Genomic DNA, 17,761 nt, shown 5'->3' on the forward strand with positions numbered 1-17,761 from the left:
AGTATTGTAGCTGCAGTAGTTGTTTTGCTGTTGTAAACTTCCTGAGGAGAGGTCTTGGAAGTTTTGGTTGCTAGAAAACGTTTGGTTCATGCCACCACCTGTAAGGTCCAGAAAAGGTTCTTTATCTGGGTCAAAATATTCTCTGTCTGCTTAGTCAGTAACTTTACCATTTTACTTAGCATTATTCATATGTCTACAACCAGGATTCACCACTCCATCATCTGGGTTTGTGTGTAATCTTGAGCATTGTGATCTGGTGCTACCATATTTGCCCTTCCATAAGGACCAGTGATCTCTCTAATTATATTAGTCTGTCTAGGTTTACCTGCCCTCATGTTATTCCCGTGAGAGCTTTTTAAGTGTTTGATTTCCTTTACCTGACACTTGTTTTGCTGTCCTCACCTTCCAACCCTAGGAAGCTGTTTTAGCTATCTGTAAACCTATTTCTGGTAGGGAACATATAGCTTCTGAACATTTTGCTTTATATTTGCATAACTGTGCAACATAGGGTGGTGCTACTGTGGTCGGTTTAGCTTTAAGGTAATGAACCATGTTTGAACATTAAGTTGCTCATTTGTGAGCCAATGTTTAAGAAAGTGAAGGAATGTTGTGGTACTTAATTGGTAATTTGTTGACTGTACTGTGTGATTTAGTTGGATGTACTATTGAAGCCTTAAATGGTATGTTGCTGGTTTGTGGAGAGCTGTAACTCACTGGTTAGTTTTTTTTTTTTTTTGTCTAGCAGCAGTACCAGAATGGGGAACCTGAAGAGAACCATGAACAGTTCCTAAAGATGTTGCAGAATGCAGTGACCACCTTTGTTAATCGCATGAAGAGTAACCATATGCGAGGTCGTAGCATCACAAATGACTCTGCTGTACTTTCCCTTTTCCAGTCCATCAATAATATGCATCCTCAGCTCCTTGAACTACTGAACCAATTGGATGAGAAAAGACGTATGTATTCTGGAGTTGCATTTGAGAGGATTAATAGATAAGCAAGGTTCTTCAGATATTCTGCCTTATTTTTTGCTTAGGCAGTGCAGTTTCTATTTGTTTAGAATGTGTAATATTCAAGGTTGACCATTTTTAGTGAAGTGAAGGACCTTCTTTCTCCAAGCAGTGGAGAATGCTATTTTTTGATTCATAGGTTGAAAGTTTACCCATACCTTAAGATGAATTGCATTTTGGAGCTTTACTGCCATTAAGTTGTGAGTATTATGACTGAACATCAAGAAAGACAGATGTTGTACAAGTTGAATAGTGCACCTCTGTTAGAGGGCTTTTTTAAATACCAGCATTAAATGTTTTTTGAATCTGAGATAGTGCTTCCTAATTTTAAAGGTTTTGATAGATGTTATGATGTGTCATAGGATTCTTTGTAATAGCTTTTGGTATTAGTATTGGAACCAGATTGAATTAGCTGCACCTAAGGGCAAGAAAAGAAAAACTAATTTAAAACCTTTTTTTCCTTCAGATACTTCAGAGTTTGTGATCAGTATGCTGTATTATAAGCCTAGCACTTGTTCTCAATACTTCTCTACTAAGTAAGCACTCTCGTACTAAGTAAAGCACTACATCTACTTACTACCCCTGTGAATATCCACTTCCCTTAAAGGTATACCACTCCCTTATACTGTTCTAGCATGTCGAGTGGTAGATTACTGGCACCGTCTCCAGTTCAGCTGGTCAATCTGGGTATCTTGAGACAATGCTACAATTGTCTCATGTACACAGACAACCCTCTCCTCCTCCCAACAAACACAAATACAATTGTGAGAGATGCAACTATATAGCCAAACTGGAGGCTGAACTCTCTCAACTCAGGGCTGGCATGACCAGACAGGAGGAGATGGCAATCACACACACAACAATCCCAGTCCCACATAGACCTACCACAACTGCAAACCAAACACATAAAAACACGAAGACATACTCGGAGACTCTAATAAAAAACTTACCAAAACAACAGAGGCTCCCAAAGCAGACATCCAAAAATCCACTCAAAACAAAACACATGCAACACATACTTCAATAAATCAGTGTGTCGACCAATCGCAGCCCTTAAGGCCAAACACCTTGCCTGATACACTAGTAATAGGTGACTCCATAGTCAGACACACTGATGTCCCACTGACCAGGCTGAACAAGGAGAAGGTGACTGTGAGCTATCGGGAGCTAGGATCCGCCACATAACACACGCACTCGGGTCACTCCAAAGCAAGTACAAATATGACTCCGTCATTGTCCATGCTGGTGTGAATGACCTGAGACGTACCTCCCTGGACTACATGAAAAGAGACATAGAGGAGCTCTCCGATTATGTAGCCCAGGCTGGTATGACCCTGACCCTGAGCAGCATCTTGCCCTCACCAAGAATGATACCACAGTACAAAGACAAGATGATCAGCTTTAACAACTGGCTCAAGTACTGGTGTCATTCTAAGGGGATCCAATGTCTGTCTGCCTGGGATGATATGTTGGACAAGCCACACTGCTTCATAAGGGATGGCTTACACCTGTCACCACTGGGCTTCCGGATATTGGCTAAGGCTCTTGCCACCCCCATAGTGCCTTTTTTAGGCAAGGCTCAAAAGACAAACCCACCTCCTTAGAAAACAAAAATGGAAAAAAACTAAGGGTAATGCTGCTCAACGCCAGAAGTCTAAATCTCAAGATGCAGGCACTTGATGCACTCCTCAGCATGGAGAACATCGACGTCTGTGCAGTAACTGAAACCTGGTTCAAGGCTCCTGAGAGCACCCCAGCGCTACCAGGCTATACCTCGTATCATGCATTTCGGCCCCAAAACCCGGGCCGAACCACAAAGGGAGAGGGAGTGTCCATATTCATAAAGGACACACACACCTCCAGGTTAGTAGCAACACATGAAGCATCAGAGACCATACAGGTGCAACTAACCGTAGGCAAAACTGCTATACAACTGGTAGGTAGCATGTTACAGACCACCCTCCCAATCTCAAGAACCCAACTCAGCCTTCCTGAAGACATTGGAGGATATGAATGTATCACAAAATACCATCATACTGGGAGACTTCAACTACCCAAACATAGATTGGGTACATTATTCTAGCCCTAATACCCTAGCCCAAAGGTTCCTGGAAGTCATAAATTCAAATGCACTGGAACAACTAGTCACCTCTCCCACTAGGGGAGATAATATACTAGAGCTGATCATCACAAACATGGGGACAAAATGCTCCACACTGGAAGTATACCCCTCACTAGTGAGATCTGACCACAAACTAATCACCCTGGATATACATATCCCACCTCCACCCCCAGCACAAAAGACCACAGTGAAAAACTTCTCAAAAGCAGACTTCACTCTTCTTAAGACTGAGATGCTATCCTTTAAGCCCACTGTGCCAGTGGATACCACATCCCACAATGCCGAATCCTTCACAAATGCTTTCTATGGACATCTCCAAGAATGCATGGATCATGCAATCCCAAACAAATCCAAGTCCCTCTCTACCTAATGTAAGCGTCCTGTCTGGTGGACCTCAGCCATAAACAAATTGTATAACAAAAGAAGGAAGCTACTGCACGTCAGAGCGAAATCCCATGAAGGGAAGACATCTCTGATCAACATTAGCAGAAAACTACATTCTCTCATAAAAACATCCAAGGCAAACTTTGAGAGAAAAATCGCTAAGGACACTAAAGATAACCACAAAGCCTTCTTCAGCTATGTTAGAAACCTGGTAGGAAACCCTCAGATATGCTCAGAGTTGGTTCACAACAACAAAAAATACACTGAACCCACAGATATTGCTAACATTCTGGCTGACAGGTTCAGTGCAAATTTCTCCCTTCCTTCACCCCAAAAGAAGAAATACTTATCCCAGCTGAATTTAATCTCCCTGTCATCTCAGATGTCCAAGTGAGAACCGCCTAAACAAAGCAAAAACACAGCATCAATGGGACCTGACGGTATCCCGGGTGCGTGTTATGTGAACTCAAGAGGAGCTAAACCCACACATAAAAATGCTATTTAACCTTAGCCTTACTTCGGGATATGTACCTGAACACTGGCGTACAGCAACAGTGGTCCCACTTCACAAGGGGGATGCCTCTACAGACCCTGGAAACTACCGCCCCACAAGCTTAACTAGCCTGGTCTGCAAAGCTATGGAAAGAATCATTATGGAACTCATAAACAGAGACATAGGGGACCTACAGACACTTGACCCCACCCAGTTTGGCTTTGTAAAGGGCAGATCCTGCCTTTTAAACCTGGTTGACTTTTTGAAACAGTCACTAGAGCCATTGATGAGGGCAAAGCAGTCCATACAGCATACCTGGACTTGGCTAAGGCCTTCGACACAATACCCCACTCAGGCATCATAGATAAGCTAAACAGCTTAAAAGTAAACCCTTATGTCACTAGATGGGTTGCAAACTGGCTAAAGGACAGAACCCATAAAGTTAAAATCGCTGGAGCAATGTCAGACTCAAAGCCAGTCACAAGTGGTGTCCCACAGGGATCTGTCCTGGGACCCCTCTTGTTCGGCATTTATTTCTCAGATGTTAAAGCAAACATGGGAGGGCTGTGGCTGACAAAGTTCGCAGATGACTGCAAACTAGGCGCCATAGTTGATACACCAGCAGATGCACACATCCTACAAAAAGGCCTCACTGAAACAGACAACTGGTGCCGTAGTCACGGCCTTAAACTAAATGCCAAAAAATGTATAGTCATCCATTTTGGAAAAAACAAAGTACCCACAAATTATCACATAGACAGCAACCCACTGAGTACGGAAAAAGTAATCAGAGACCTAGGGACCCAAGTAGACAGCGACCTCTCATTTGACACCCACGTTGCCAAAGTGGTTAGAAAAACATTCTACCTTGCACACCTCATCATGAAGGGATTCACATCCAGATCCAAGGATGTCATTGTACCCCTATATTCCTCCCTCATCAGACCCATGATTGAGTAAAATGCCCCATTTGGTATGTACCTCACCCAGCATTTGCAACAGCTGGAGAGACCACAAAAGTACCTCACCAAAAGGATCAAGGGTCTCCAACATATGTCTTATTCTGCCAGACTAAAGAAACTTCAGCTCTATTCAGTAGCATACCGCCTGCTCAGAGGTGATCTCTGCCTGACGTATAAGGCCATGTCCAATCAGGATCTGATGGACATGCTCCACCTCAAAAAATCCAAATCCATCAGGACCACGAGAGCTAAAGACTTAAACCTCGGCACAAGTATGAATAGGATATGCTGGAGGGATAGATTCATAACCCAGAGGCTTCCCATGCTTTGGAACAGGATCCCAGTTCAGATTAGGCAGAGCCCTCACTGACTCTCTTCAAGAGAAATCTTGATGAGTGGATGGGAGATCGTAAGTTTACCCCAGGGGTCACATCTGTGTCACTGCTAGACAGGGGCACAGTAAACTAATTCTATTATACAAGGGGACCTTCATTGTGTCACTACTAGACAGAGGCACAGTATTCTAGATTTATTCTGTACATTTTTGTACCATTTCAAGGGGTGGCAAAAGCCACATCACTATGGCTAGGCTTACAAATGCCCCAGGGCAGATAGCCTAGTACTATACTATGAAACTGTATTTTAATAACTTGATTCTTAGAATTTCATTCCTCGGTTGTTCATGATTTGTTTATCTGAATTAATTTCTTTCCAGGCTGTTTTTTGTAGTTAAGTCTGGTGATACAAGGTTAAAATTGCTAAATTCTGCAGCAGATGCACAATTTAATTATTTGTAATGGAACGGAGCATTAAATTTATTTTATTTTTATTTTTTTATTTATTTTACAGTTTTTTTTTTACCGAGATAGTTCGTTGGGCCGAGAAGAGCCCAATTTCACTGGAGTCCCGGAGAGAAAAACTCCGTAAGAACATTATACAATTTAAACAAATCATTAAAAAATGAGTAATACAGTATACAATTTACAAAAGAAAAAAAGGTAAAAAAAAAAAAAAAAAAAAAAAAACACGTCAGTAAGTTTTTACAAACTACCTTAGTTTATACAGTGGAAAATCTAAAAGTAGAGGCGAAGGAGCCTCACATAGGTATCATATTAGAGTTATAGCAGAGTACAGAGTGGCTAGGAAGAGATTAAGTGTCAAGTAAAAAAAGGGAGAATAGTAAGAAGTAGTGAATGAGGAGTGAAAAGGGGGGTGGGAAGAAATTGGGGTGAGGGTAATGGTAGCTTAGTGAGAGGAAGGAGAAGAGAGCAGGAGTAAGAATCTGAAACAGGATATAGTGTAGAGGGTAGTTATGTAGGATGAGAGCAGGAACATTCCCAGAGGGATATGGGATGGGAATGAAGCAAGGGCTTAAAGGTAGAGTGGTTATCAGTGGTGCGGATGAGAGGTGGCAAGGAGTTCCAGAGCTGTGCTAGAGAAAAGGATAGTAGTTGTTTCCGTGATGGACGTGCAGGCTTGTGTAATTCAGTCAGATTTTGGTTATTGGATCGCAGGAGTGTATTGGGTAGATGCATTTTGAGCGAAGAGGCTAGAGAGGTGCAGAGATATGGATGGAAGATAAGTTTGTGGGCGTGAGTTTGGATATAGGTAATATAACTGGAGCGCTCTAGCCAATTTAGTTTGTGAAGGGCATTGCAGTGGTGGGTGGAGGTTATGTAACCAGATTTTATTGTAACAGGAACAGAGTTTAGTCTTTAGAGAAGTTTGTAGGTTAGTGAGAAGTGGGGGAACCATATAGGAGGGAAGGAATGAGGTATGTAGTAGAGAGAACAAACTTAATAGAGGGAGTGAGGTAGCGATTGTGGCAGTAAAGCATACCAAGTTTCTGGTGTGTTTTTATATTCATTTGTAGGTGGATATCAAACTTAGTGTTCGTCGATGAGGACACCTAAGAGTTTGGTATGGGATACTATCTTGAGAGAGGTATTTTTTTGGCTAGTAATAGTTAAGAGTTCTTGTCTTTAATTGTGTTTTTAGAGGGAGTAAATGTCATAAGTTTAGTTTTTGAAGCGTTGAGTGCAAGATAGTTATCTAACATCCAGTGCTCAGTGGAAGAGAAGGCTTCTTGGGTTAGTTTTAAGAGAGAGGAGATGGAGGTGGCAAAACAGATGACTGTAGAGTCATCTGCGTATTGGATAAGATTAGCTTTGGGGATAGACAAATGGAAGTCATTTATAAAGATGTTAAACAGAAAGGGACCTAATATGGAACCCTGGGGTACACCTGTAGGAGTGGTAAGAAAGGAGGAAGTGGCTGTTTTTTATTTGACAGCTGCTTGTCTGTCGGAGAGGTCATTAGTGAACTAGTTAGTAGAAGAGATGGATAGATTGATTGGAGAGTTTGAATAAGAGAAGGTTATGAAAGATAGTGTTGAAGGCCTTGGATAAATCCAGAAGGAGGGTAGACACTAGATAGACAGAATTGCGAGCTTCATTGACTATTTCAAGGAAGGAGAGGTGAGCGGTGGTAGTACTGTCGCCAGATCTGAACCCATGTTGTATGGGGTTGAGCAGTTGGTTATCTATGAGGTAGGGTAAAAGTTGTACTTGAATGCATTTTTCTAGTATTTTTGAGATGGGGATAAGATGGTAGTAAGACGAAAATTGGGAATATTGTTATTGTTGCCCCTTTTTATGAAGTGGTATGATAAAGGTCTTTTTCCAGAGTTGGGGAACATAGCTTTCTTGGACTGACAGGTTTATTAGAATGGAGATAGTGTAAGCGATGGCATCAGCAGGTGTTTTTAGAATGTAGGAAAGGAGGTCATCAGGGGCATTAGAGCAAGGTTTCAAGTTCATAAGGATTTTTTACGATGTTGAGATGGGTTTGATGGAGAAGGGAGGGAGAAGAGAGCTGGTTGCGATGGTGGAGGAAGGGTTAGGAGAGGGTGAATAATGAAGCATTGTTGGTGAAGGTTGCTGTTAGGTTGGCTGTGGTGTCGATAAAGAAGGAATTAAGTCATTCACTCCAGAGCAGCTCAGAAAATGCTGCCTACTTTACTTCCACCATAGGAACAACAGTGCAGCCTGAGCTCATTTTCAAATAATCCATTGATAATAACATACAGAAAACAAATGTTCATAACTCTTTAACCATAAGAGCTAGACTAAAAATGTAAATGTGAAAGTTGTTCAGCAGACACTGACCTTTCCAACATTGTAAATGTTGAAAGTGTGTAAGTCATTATTAAATATTTGCCAAATAATGCTGATATTGTGCATGGTTTTCACCTTTTTGGTAAAACAAATCACAATATCTTGGCGAATGTGCCATGTAGACCCATACCATTTGCAATTCATTTGTATGAATGTCAACTTTAAATACCTTAATGATTACTGTGTAATGCTCCTTTACTGAGATATTCACAGAAATATGATTAATATTATATTTCTCATAATTGATAAATACACAAAGCGTAATATCTCATCACCTGTAACAGACAGAGACTACATAGTGTACAAGCTGTATGGCCCGTCAGCTTCAAAATGATGCATCATTTGTATCGTCACCATGCTCCCATGCAAAGATATGAACCTAATAATGAGAAATACTGCAAATGTATAATTTTCATAATTCTACAAGACTAAACAAGCTGTACATGTGTACAGCATGCAGACACAGTTATTTTACCATATTGTAAAGAATAATACTGTCTTTAAAATGTGGCATTACTTCGCACATTGACATGCTCCCTCGCAAAGTTAACCAAAATATGAAAAAGTCATAATTCGTAATTTACATAACCTAAGTCTTAAACTTTGATATCTAAACATGTGTACAGCATGGTGACACACTTGTTTTACCATGTTGTAACTGTTAATACTGTCTTCAAAATGAGGTATTACTTAGCACATTGACATCTTTCCTTAGCAAAGTCATTCACTAAAATATGAAAACAAATATTTTCATAACCTCAGTCCTAAAAAATGGTGATATCTGTACATGTGTACAGCATGCAGACACAGTTCTTTTATCATGTTGTAAGGACTAACACTGTCTTCAAAATGAGGCATGACTTGGCACAGTTACTTACTCACTAGCAAAGTTGTTTACCAAAATATGAAAAAATAATTTGCATAACCCAAGTCCTAAAAAACTTTGATATCTCTACATGTGTACAGCATACAGAGACATTTCTTTTACCATATTGTACATACTAATACCGTCTTCAAAATGAGCTATTAACATAGCATGTTGACATCTTTCCTTAGCAAAGTCATTCACTAAGATAAGAAAAATCATAATTTCATAACCTTAGTCTTAAAAAACTGTGATATCTGTACATGTGTCCAGCATACAGACGCAGTTCTTTTGTCATGTTGTAAGGACTGACACTGTCTTCAAAATAAGGTATTACTTAACACAATTACATGCTCCCTAGCAAAGTTATTTACCAAAATATGAAAAAAATCATAATTTCCATAATTTACATCCTAAACCAAACTGTGATGTCTGTACATGTGTAGAGCATACAGACAAAGTTTTTTTTACCATATTGAAAGTACTGATACTGTCTTCAAAATGAGGTATTACTTAGCACATTGACAATTTCCCTAGCAAAGTTATTTTCCAAAATATGAAAAAAATGTCATAACTTTCAGAACTAAGTCCTAAACAAACTGTGATATCTGTACATGTGTACAGCCCACGGGCACAGTTTTTACTATATTATAAGGACTAACACTGTCTTCAAAATGAGGTATTACTTAGCACAATTACTTGCTCCCTAGTAAAGTTATTTACCAAAATATGAAAAAAATCATAATTTCCATAACCTAAGCCCTAAACAAACCATGATATCTGTACATGTGTGCAGCATATGGATGCAGTTCTTTTTACCATGTTGTACGTACTGGAACTGTCTTCAAAATGAGGTATTACTTAGCACGTTGACAACTTCCCTAGCAAAGTTATTTACCAAAATATGAAAAAAAATGTCATAACTCTCATAACCCAAGTACTAAACAAACTGTGAAATCTGTACATGATATCTGTATATGTGTACAGCCCACAGGCAGAGTTTTTTTATCATGTTGTAAGGACTAACGCTGTCTTCAAAATTAGGTATTACTTAACACAATTGCATGCTCCCTAACAAAGTTATTAACCAAAATAAGAAAAAAATCATAATTTCCGTAACCTATGGTTCTAAAGAAACTGATATCTGTACATGTGTACAGCCCACGGGCACAGTTCTGTTACCATTTAGGGCCAACACCCTCTTCAAATGAGGTATTACTTAGCATGTTGACATGTTCCCTAGCAAAGTTACAATTATTTTACTCTGTTCAAAGTAGTGAAAAAGGTTTTCATGAAATGTAATAGACTTTCACTTACTAATAATAATAAATAAAAAAAAAAACGAATGGCTAAAAACACAAAATGATTTATTACATAAAAATCCAACTGATAAGTGCTTTCATTTCTTTCATGGAATTTCTTCAGACCAAGTTGTATAATGAACAAACTTACTTAAATATTTAATAACAGTAGCGTGACCCAAAGCACTTAACGCCTTAACCCTTTCTTTCGAAGAACAACTTTAAAGTTTTCCCTATCATTTAAACCAGGGAACCTTGAACCATGCATTCAGACTGATTTGCCAGCAATATTCTCTCCAGTCCAGTTCATCTTCTGCATCAAACGTATAATCAAAACCATTGACGTCATCAGTTATTACAAATTTGAAGCAATTTTTTTCTAACAAATGTTTTTGCTTAACAAGGCATTTCTTACATCAGTCTTGTCTACTGCTCTTATATGTTCATTCACTCACATGTAAAATTCTCTAATGGCTCTTCCTATATAAAATGCCGGACGTAATTCACACAGAGCCATGTATGCCACATATTTGGACCTGCAGTTATACAAGTTATTCAACCCAGGGCCAGTGCTAGTATTTTGGGGGCCCCCAGCAAGTTTCAAGTTGGGGGCCCTACCCAGGAGATTATAAAAAGTGTGACCATATTGCCATCACGGCTCCTTCCCTGTCAAGCTCATGCAGCACCATTTAACAATCACTGTGTAGTATTATTACATTCAGACCATTAAAAAGACTTGAAATGTCAAGGTACACACTGATTGGCATTTAGTACCAATGTTGCATTATGACAAGTCCCTGCACCACAGTAAGGTAACCACTCACAATGGTACACACTGGTACACACACACACACACACACACACTGACTGGGACTGCACAGTGGTACAACAGTTAACTTTGTCACCCCCCCAGCAAGAGGTTCTTTGGTTCAATTCTCAGCTGGGGTACCTTCTGTGTGGAGTCTGCATGTCTTCCATGCATTCGTGTGGTTTCCTCCCACATTCCAAAGACATGCTTCTGCAGCATTTCTCCCTGGGCCTCTGCTAAAAATAGGCTATGTCATAGTCGGACTTTCTTGGTCAACAAATGTTAAATAAAATTTAGTACCAATAAATTATGACAAACCACTGTACCACAGCAAGGTAGCCATTCTCAAATAAACACACACACACTGACTGGCATTTAGTAGTAATGTTGTTACATTATGGCAAGCCTCTGTACAGCATCAAGGTAGCCAGTCCCGCAGAGGTACACAAAGACACCCACACAGATTCCCTCACGCAGGACAGAGATACGAGGCAGACAGTTACACAGACTCGCAGACAGGACATAGACACCCACACATGATGGACAGTACTACAGTAAGACTGAACATTAAGAATTTAAAATACTGGGCTTATGAACTAATAATGATGCTAGAATAAGATTTTGCAGTAGCATGTGTTGTGTGACCCCACATTTTTGAAGAACAGACCAAAACTAACAAACATCTGGACATTGTGCGATATTCTCACAGCCCCTACCAACCTCCTAACTTCTCAGCATAATTCCAAAGCTGAAAATAACTGCAGAACAAAGGTGTAACATCAAGGATAGTTACAAACATTGCTATGATAAACTTAGAAAGATATTAGAATAACGGGGATTGCATTAGCATTCATTATAATAATCAGTACATTCTGCAGCACTCACATAGCCCCCCCAAAAGTCTCAGCACAATTCCAGAAGAGGTACAAAAAAAAAAAAAAAAAAAAAAAAAGGTAAGGACGTAACATTAGGGGATTTAAAACATTGTGGTTATGAACTAATAAAGATGGTAGGATGGTAGAATAACATATTTTTCCAGTAGCATGCATTGTGTGAATTCACATTTTTGATGACTAACGGACCAAAAATACAGGTAAACATCTAAACATTGTGCAACATTCTCACAGCCCCAACCCCTCTAGTCTAACCTCACAGCTTAACCATTCCAGACAAAGCCCCCCCAAAAAAAAAAAAAAAAAAAAAAAAGAAAATGCAAAACAAAGGTGTACCATCAGGGATAGTTGTAAATGCTGCTGGTGTACACAATACTAGTGTAACAGGGTTTGCATTAGTATACATTAAAACATCAGCTGTACATTCTGCAACAGTCGCACAGCCACTAACTCCCCTCCCAACCTCTCAGCACAATAATTCTGGACAGAGCAAAAACATTATCATAGAACAAAAGTGTAGCATCAGGGATAGTTGTAGACATTGCCGGTATACATAAAACAAACTAGCAGAACAGGGTTTGCATTGGTATACATTAAAACATCTGTATATTCTGCAGCATTCTCACAACCACTATCCCCCACTACCAATATTGCAGCACAATTGTACACAAAACAAAAATGCAATATTGAATATTTTTATGCAAGACTAGATAAAAAAAGACATCAAATCTGGACATTAATTACAAACAAGCCTTCCTTCCTCAGTCTCTTAGCAGAAGAATTCTGGACAAAGATAAAATAAAACTGTTAGCCCCTCACCCCCCCCCCCCCCACACACACACACACACAAATCATCTAAGTGTAACAACTCTGCAGAAAAAAAAGTTATACAATCCGCTCCGTAGGTTTCCTCCCCCCCAGCAAAAAAAAAAAGTTAAAAATAAACCCAGCAACTTACCTTTTCTGCAGTTGATGGAAGGCTGCTACTAATCCTCTGCTTGCTTCTACTACACACAAACCAGACCTGTTCAGCCCTTTTAAATTTCCCTCAAAAGGACAGTTTTTCAGATCTTTTAGAAATTGCCCTTACAATGGCAGTTAAAATAGAGATGCTTTGCTGGTCCCAATGTCGTTCTAGCAAAACCTGCATCCTCCATCCATCCTCACAGCATACCTCTCAACATCTTCGCGTGAAAAATCTGGACAAAGCCAAAAATAGTAGGGGTACAAAGGCTTAAAAATAGGGACACTTTTTAAATATTGCTTATATAAACTTACAAGCTTGCTTTCAGACTTTGCTTTAGCATACATTTTTCTGAAGTATATAAAGTCTAAAACTTAAATGTATCTGCTATTTTTTAGTGACTTCAGCACTCATTGCTGTATAAGAAAACCACAAATTTTATGAAGAACAAACCAAAAATATAAAGCAAAAATCTGGATATTCTTAAAAATCTGGGCAGTTCAGATATTTGCCTAACGTCAACAATCAAAAGAACTGACCCAACAGACCACATATTAAGGTAAACCCAATCAGGAAGCTAGAACTTGCTTCTTGATTGCTACAGCCAATTAGGTCTCTTGCTTCACTGAAGCGGACCTGATTGAGAGCAGCTAACAAGTAAAGCAAGGGACCTGATTGGCTGCAGCCATCAAGGAAGCAAGTTCTTTCAGGGGAAGAAAAAAAAAAGTGGAATCGCGCGATGTCGTTGCCGGATGAACAAGTGATTTTGAAACCCGGGGGGCCCTTGTACGTGGGGAGATAATCAGGGGCTCCCTGCGGCCGCGGGTTTGGTGGGTGCCTAACGCCGGCTATGATTCAACCCAATTTCAAAGATTCTTGCTGTCACTACAAAATTCTTGACTTCTTTCATATAGTGACACAACTTACAACTGTTGCGTCTTTTTATCCCCACTTCCAAAACATCAGGCATACTTGAGCATAAATTCCTTTTCTTAAAAAAGTATTTTAAACTCTTTCCTCTTTTAGAGACAAAGACAGGGTCTCATCCATAACATTTTTAATTTCTTGAAAATTCATTAAGAATCTCCAGTTATTCTTGATTATTCCTTTGATTTTACTTTCATCTACTGAATTGTCTAAAACACATGCTAAAGAAAAATCCTTTTCATTTTTGACTTGCTGTTTACATTTGCTACCTTATGTTCCCTTACATTTTTTTACTTCCATCTAGGAATTGTTAATATCCTTGGTGTACCCTCTTGAAATTTCCTTTTGAGTTCTTCACATTCTTTTTCAAAAAATACTGCCTCATCTGTTAACCTGCTTATTCTAATGAATTGCCCCTTCACTGGTTTTTTTTCAGGCTAAACTCATGCATGCTATTGTAGTGGAGATGGCTGTTAGTTTGCACTTCCTTTTTATAAATCTTAAGTTTTAAAGCATTGCTAGATCTGTACACATTCAGGTCCAAAAAAATTAATGTCCTTCCTATAATTAAATGTCAACTGAAGGTAACGCGTGGATTCATTCACATGTTTAATAGAATCTAAGAGTTCTTTTTTGGAAGCCTCCCAAACAAAAAAATCATCAATAAAACATCTGTACATGATATGTTTTGCAAAAACTGATTCTGAAATAACTTCTTTCTCCCACTTCATCAGGACTGTATTTGCATAGCTGGAGGCCATAGTAGCCCCCATAGCTACACCATTTTTTCTGTCTGTATATTTCATCCTTATACTCAAAAAATTATATGATAAAATAACATCAAACATTTCTGTGAACAATCTCACTTGTCTAGTATTAAATAATCCTGAAGTACGAAGCTCTCTATTCACCATTTCCAACCCTTCTACATTTGGTATGACTGTATATAATGAGGCAATATCTGCTGTAACCAACCACATGGAATCATCTTTTTTCACATTCTTCACTAAACTTTTAAATTCAAAAGAATCTTAAATATAAGATTTACTTTGTACAACCAACGTCTGTAAATATTTATCTACGAAGATAGCTAGAGGTTCCGTGTTACTGCCTTGACTGGCTACTGTCAGTCTAAAATCAGGGCAGTTCAGGTTTTTATGGATTTTAGGAAGTCCAATAAACCTTCCCAGTTTGGGTTTTTCTACTCTAAAAAAGCTGTACTCTTTCTTTGTCAATCAAATTATCTAAAAAACATTCTTCTGCACAAGCAGCAACAATTCCATATGCTTTTTTAACAGTTGCCCACATTGGTATTTGGTAAAACTTGTCATCATTTAGCATCAAAGTAATTTTTTCCACATAAAATGTATTAAGCACCACAATTGCATTACCTTTATCTGCTTTCGTAATATACAGCTTAGTGTCATTTTTTAACTCAAAACAATGCATTTTTTCTTCTTTGTTTAAATTATAAAATACAGGTTCACTCTTGTCATACAATAATTTTCTCACATCATTCTCACATTACCAAAAACTTTCACTTACCATACTGCTCCTACTTCGTCATGGTTGTTTTCCATCTTTTGTCACTAGGTGCATGTTGCCAGTATTATGCATTGCTGCCGTCACACCATTGTGTAGATCAGTCAAGAACAGGTCAATGCCACCTTCATTTAGGTGAACTCCATCATTTCTGAAAAGGTGATTGTCTTCTGTGCTGATGTTGTTACGGCTGATTTGTTGATCTGCCGACCCTGAGCATCAGTCCACGCAGGAACCCATTCTGCAGCCGTCTGGCCTTGTGCACTGCCTGTTGGCTGTTTGCATGTCTCCAGTTCTGATGAGGAATTATGTCAGACCACATAAAATGACAACATGGCCACCATAACTGCATGTGTTCAAAAATCTCCTTGATTTGAAACCTCAGCTATTCAAGTGGATGAGTGATGACATTGTTCCCTCCAATGTGCAAGACAAGAATGTCAGGCTCAGGATAGATGGAACACTTCTCTTCCAACAACTGAAGGAGTCCACCCCAATGCATACCTCTACTTGCAATCCAGTATACCTTCACTCTAGATGTGGAAAGCTCAAGTTGTAGTGTTTAGTTCTGGAAGCATGTCTGGCTGCCCAGTGAACGTAAGAATGGCCACGCACCCAAACTCTCAGTTGTCGTTCCCCTGCTCTTGAAGCCCTGTCACTGTCACAAGGTATAAGTACCTGCACAGTAAAGAAGTGCAAGTTGGTTACTGATGATATTTGAGGGATTTATTGCATTACTGTGACATGTATATGTATGTAATGTTCATTACCTTGTTTGCCTGTTGGAATCTTCATTGCTGTCCACATAGGCATTATTCTTTTGGTTCATTTTTGCAAAGATTATGTAGAGGTACTTACCTAACAACCTGAATATTAGCAGCTCACACACTATCCGATTAGCAGCAGACACATATCACTGTAAACATACACATTCTTGGCATAGCCAAGTAATGTTTCTTTCCCTGACCTGCATACATTTACTGTACAGGAGGGGAGGGAGAGTGAATGGAGAACCACAGAAAGATCACATGAGAAAAATGAAAGACGTACCAAAACTTTCTTTTTGCAGGCGGCATTTCGGGGAGGGACTGAAGGCATCAGAGTGGCACTCTTGATACCATGCATATCCAGGATAGCAGCACAGTGGGACTCAGCCCCAAATTCCCCACTACCAACCAGGATGATTCTAAGATTCATGGTGTCTAGGCATAACTCTCACTGATGCACACAGCATCATGATATTGTATACCTGCACAGAGGCAGTTGAAAAGCAACACAGCCGAACACTATACAGTGACTTTGTGATACAAGAAACTACTACATGATACCATGTTCAGTTGCAGTAGTTCACAAAGATATGAGCCATGTAACCACAGTGGGTATACTAAAACACAAAAAATTGTAAAACATGACAAACTGGTGGTGGGGCTTGAATTGACTCCTCATAGACAGAACCCCAAATTTGGCTTGTGCATTCATCAATGTGCTAACGACTTCTACTTATGTGAATAACAGCGGCAGCTGCTGACAGTTTTACCTGACAAGTGATAATGACTCAGTGCTGTATTGTAACTGTACTGATTGTTAATGTGGTAATGACCACAATTTCATTACTGCAAGGTTCTGTACATTCAGACACAGGTGATAATTGCTGCACAAAGCCTGTCAAGTAGGCATTCATTACATTACCTTGTGCAGCTGTTACGTAACACAGACTCATTATCATCTGTTAGGAGAAGACCAGAGTAATTCAGGAAAAATAGTATAACACTTTTATATATACCCTTCCCTCCCACCTAAATTCCACACATGACTGAGAGAGCCAGGAATATTGCCCAAAATATACGGTTGCTTCATGCTGGTACTTTTGTGCAAGTAAGAACATTTGGCGAAATTGAAGTGCATTAACCCACCAGATGTGCAGTAACAAGCCCCTCCGAAACCCTGCCTGCGAGCATTTTGACTGCACCGCCCACCGTTTGATTGAAAGATGCCACCATAACACAAGGTAATATAGATCTATAAACAGAAAACATTATACACGTATTAAAATCCACCAAAACAAAAGGTAATTGCACAAAAAAATTAGATTATAAAGAAAACATTGTATGTATAACATAAAAACGCAGATGCGATTGCTGTGAAATCATGTTTTTTTATTTTGCAAATCAGTGCAAAAGTACAAAGACAAGTGCTGTTTGTACAGTTATATTTACAAACAGAAAACACGGTACACATCTAATTTTTCAACTGAGCCTTCTAAAGACTGTGTGGTTTTCTGGCAAATGACTGATGATTGCACTTACTGAAGAAT

The 17,761-nt window shown here is 39.3% G+C and overlaps 1 protein-coding gene across 1 annotated transcript in view; it reads left to right on the top strand.

Moving 5' to 3' along the window:
- The window catches only part of HGS (hepatocyte growth factor-regulated tyrosine kinase substrate), a 2,162,662-nt gene that overhangs the window by 1,704,383 nt on the left and 440,518 nt on the right, over positions 1–17,761 (top strand). The window contains exon 14 of the mRNA XM_044069724.1: positions 743–956. Within this exon, the coding sequence (XP_043925659.1) occupies positions 743–956 (214 nt within the window). The remainder of the gene's footprint in view (positions 1–742; positions 957–17,761) is intronic.

This window comes from Protopterus annectens, chromosome 4.part0 (genome assembly GCF_019279795.1).
Source record: "Protopterus annectens isolate FY-2018-M chromosome 4.part0, PAN1.0, whole genome shotgun sequence".
Taxonomy (NCBI): domain Eukaryota; kingdom Metazoa; phylum Chordata; order Ceratodontiformes; family Protopteridae; genus Protopterus; species Protopterus annectens.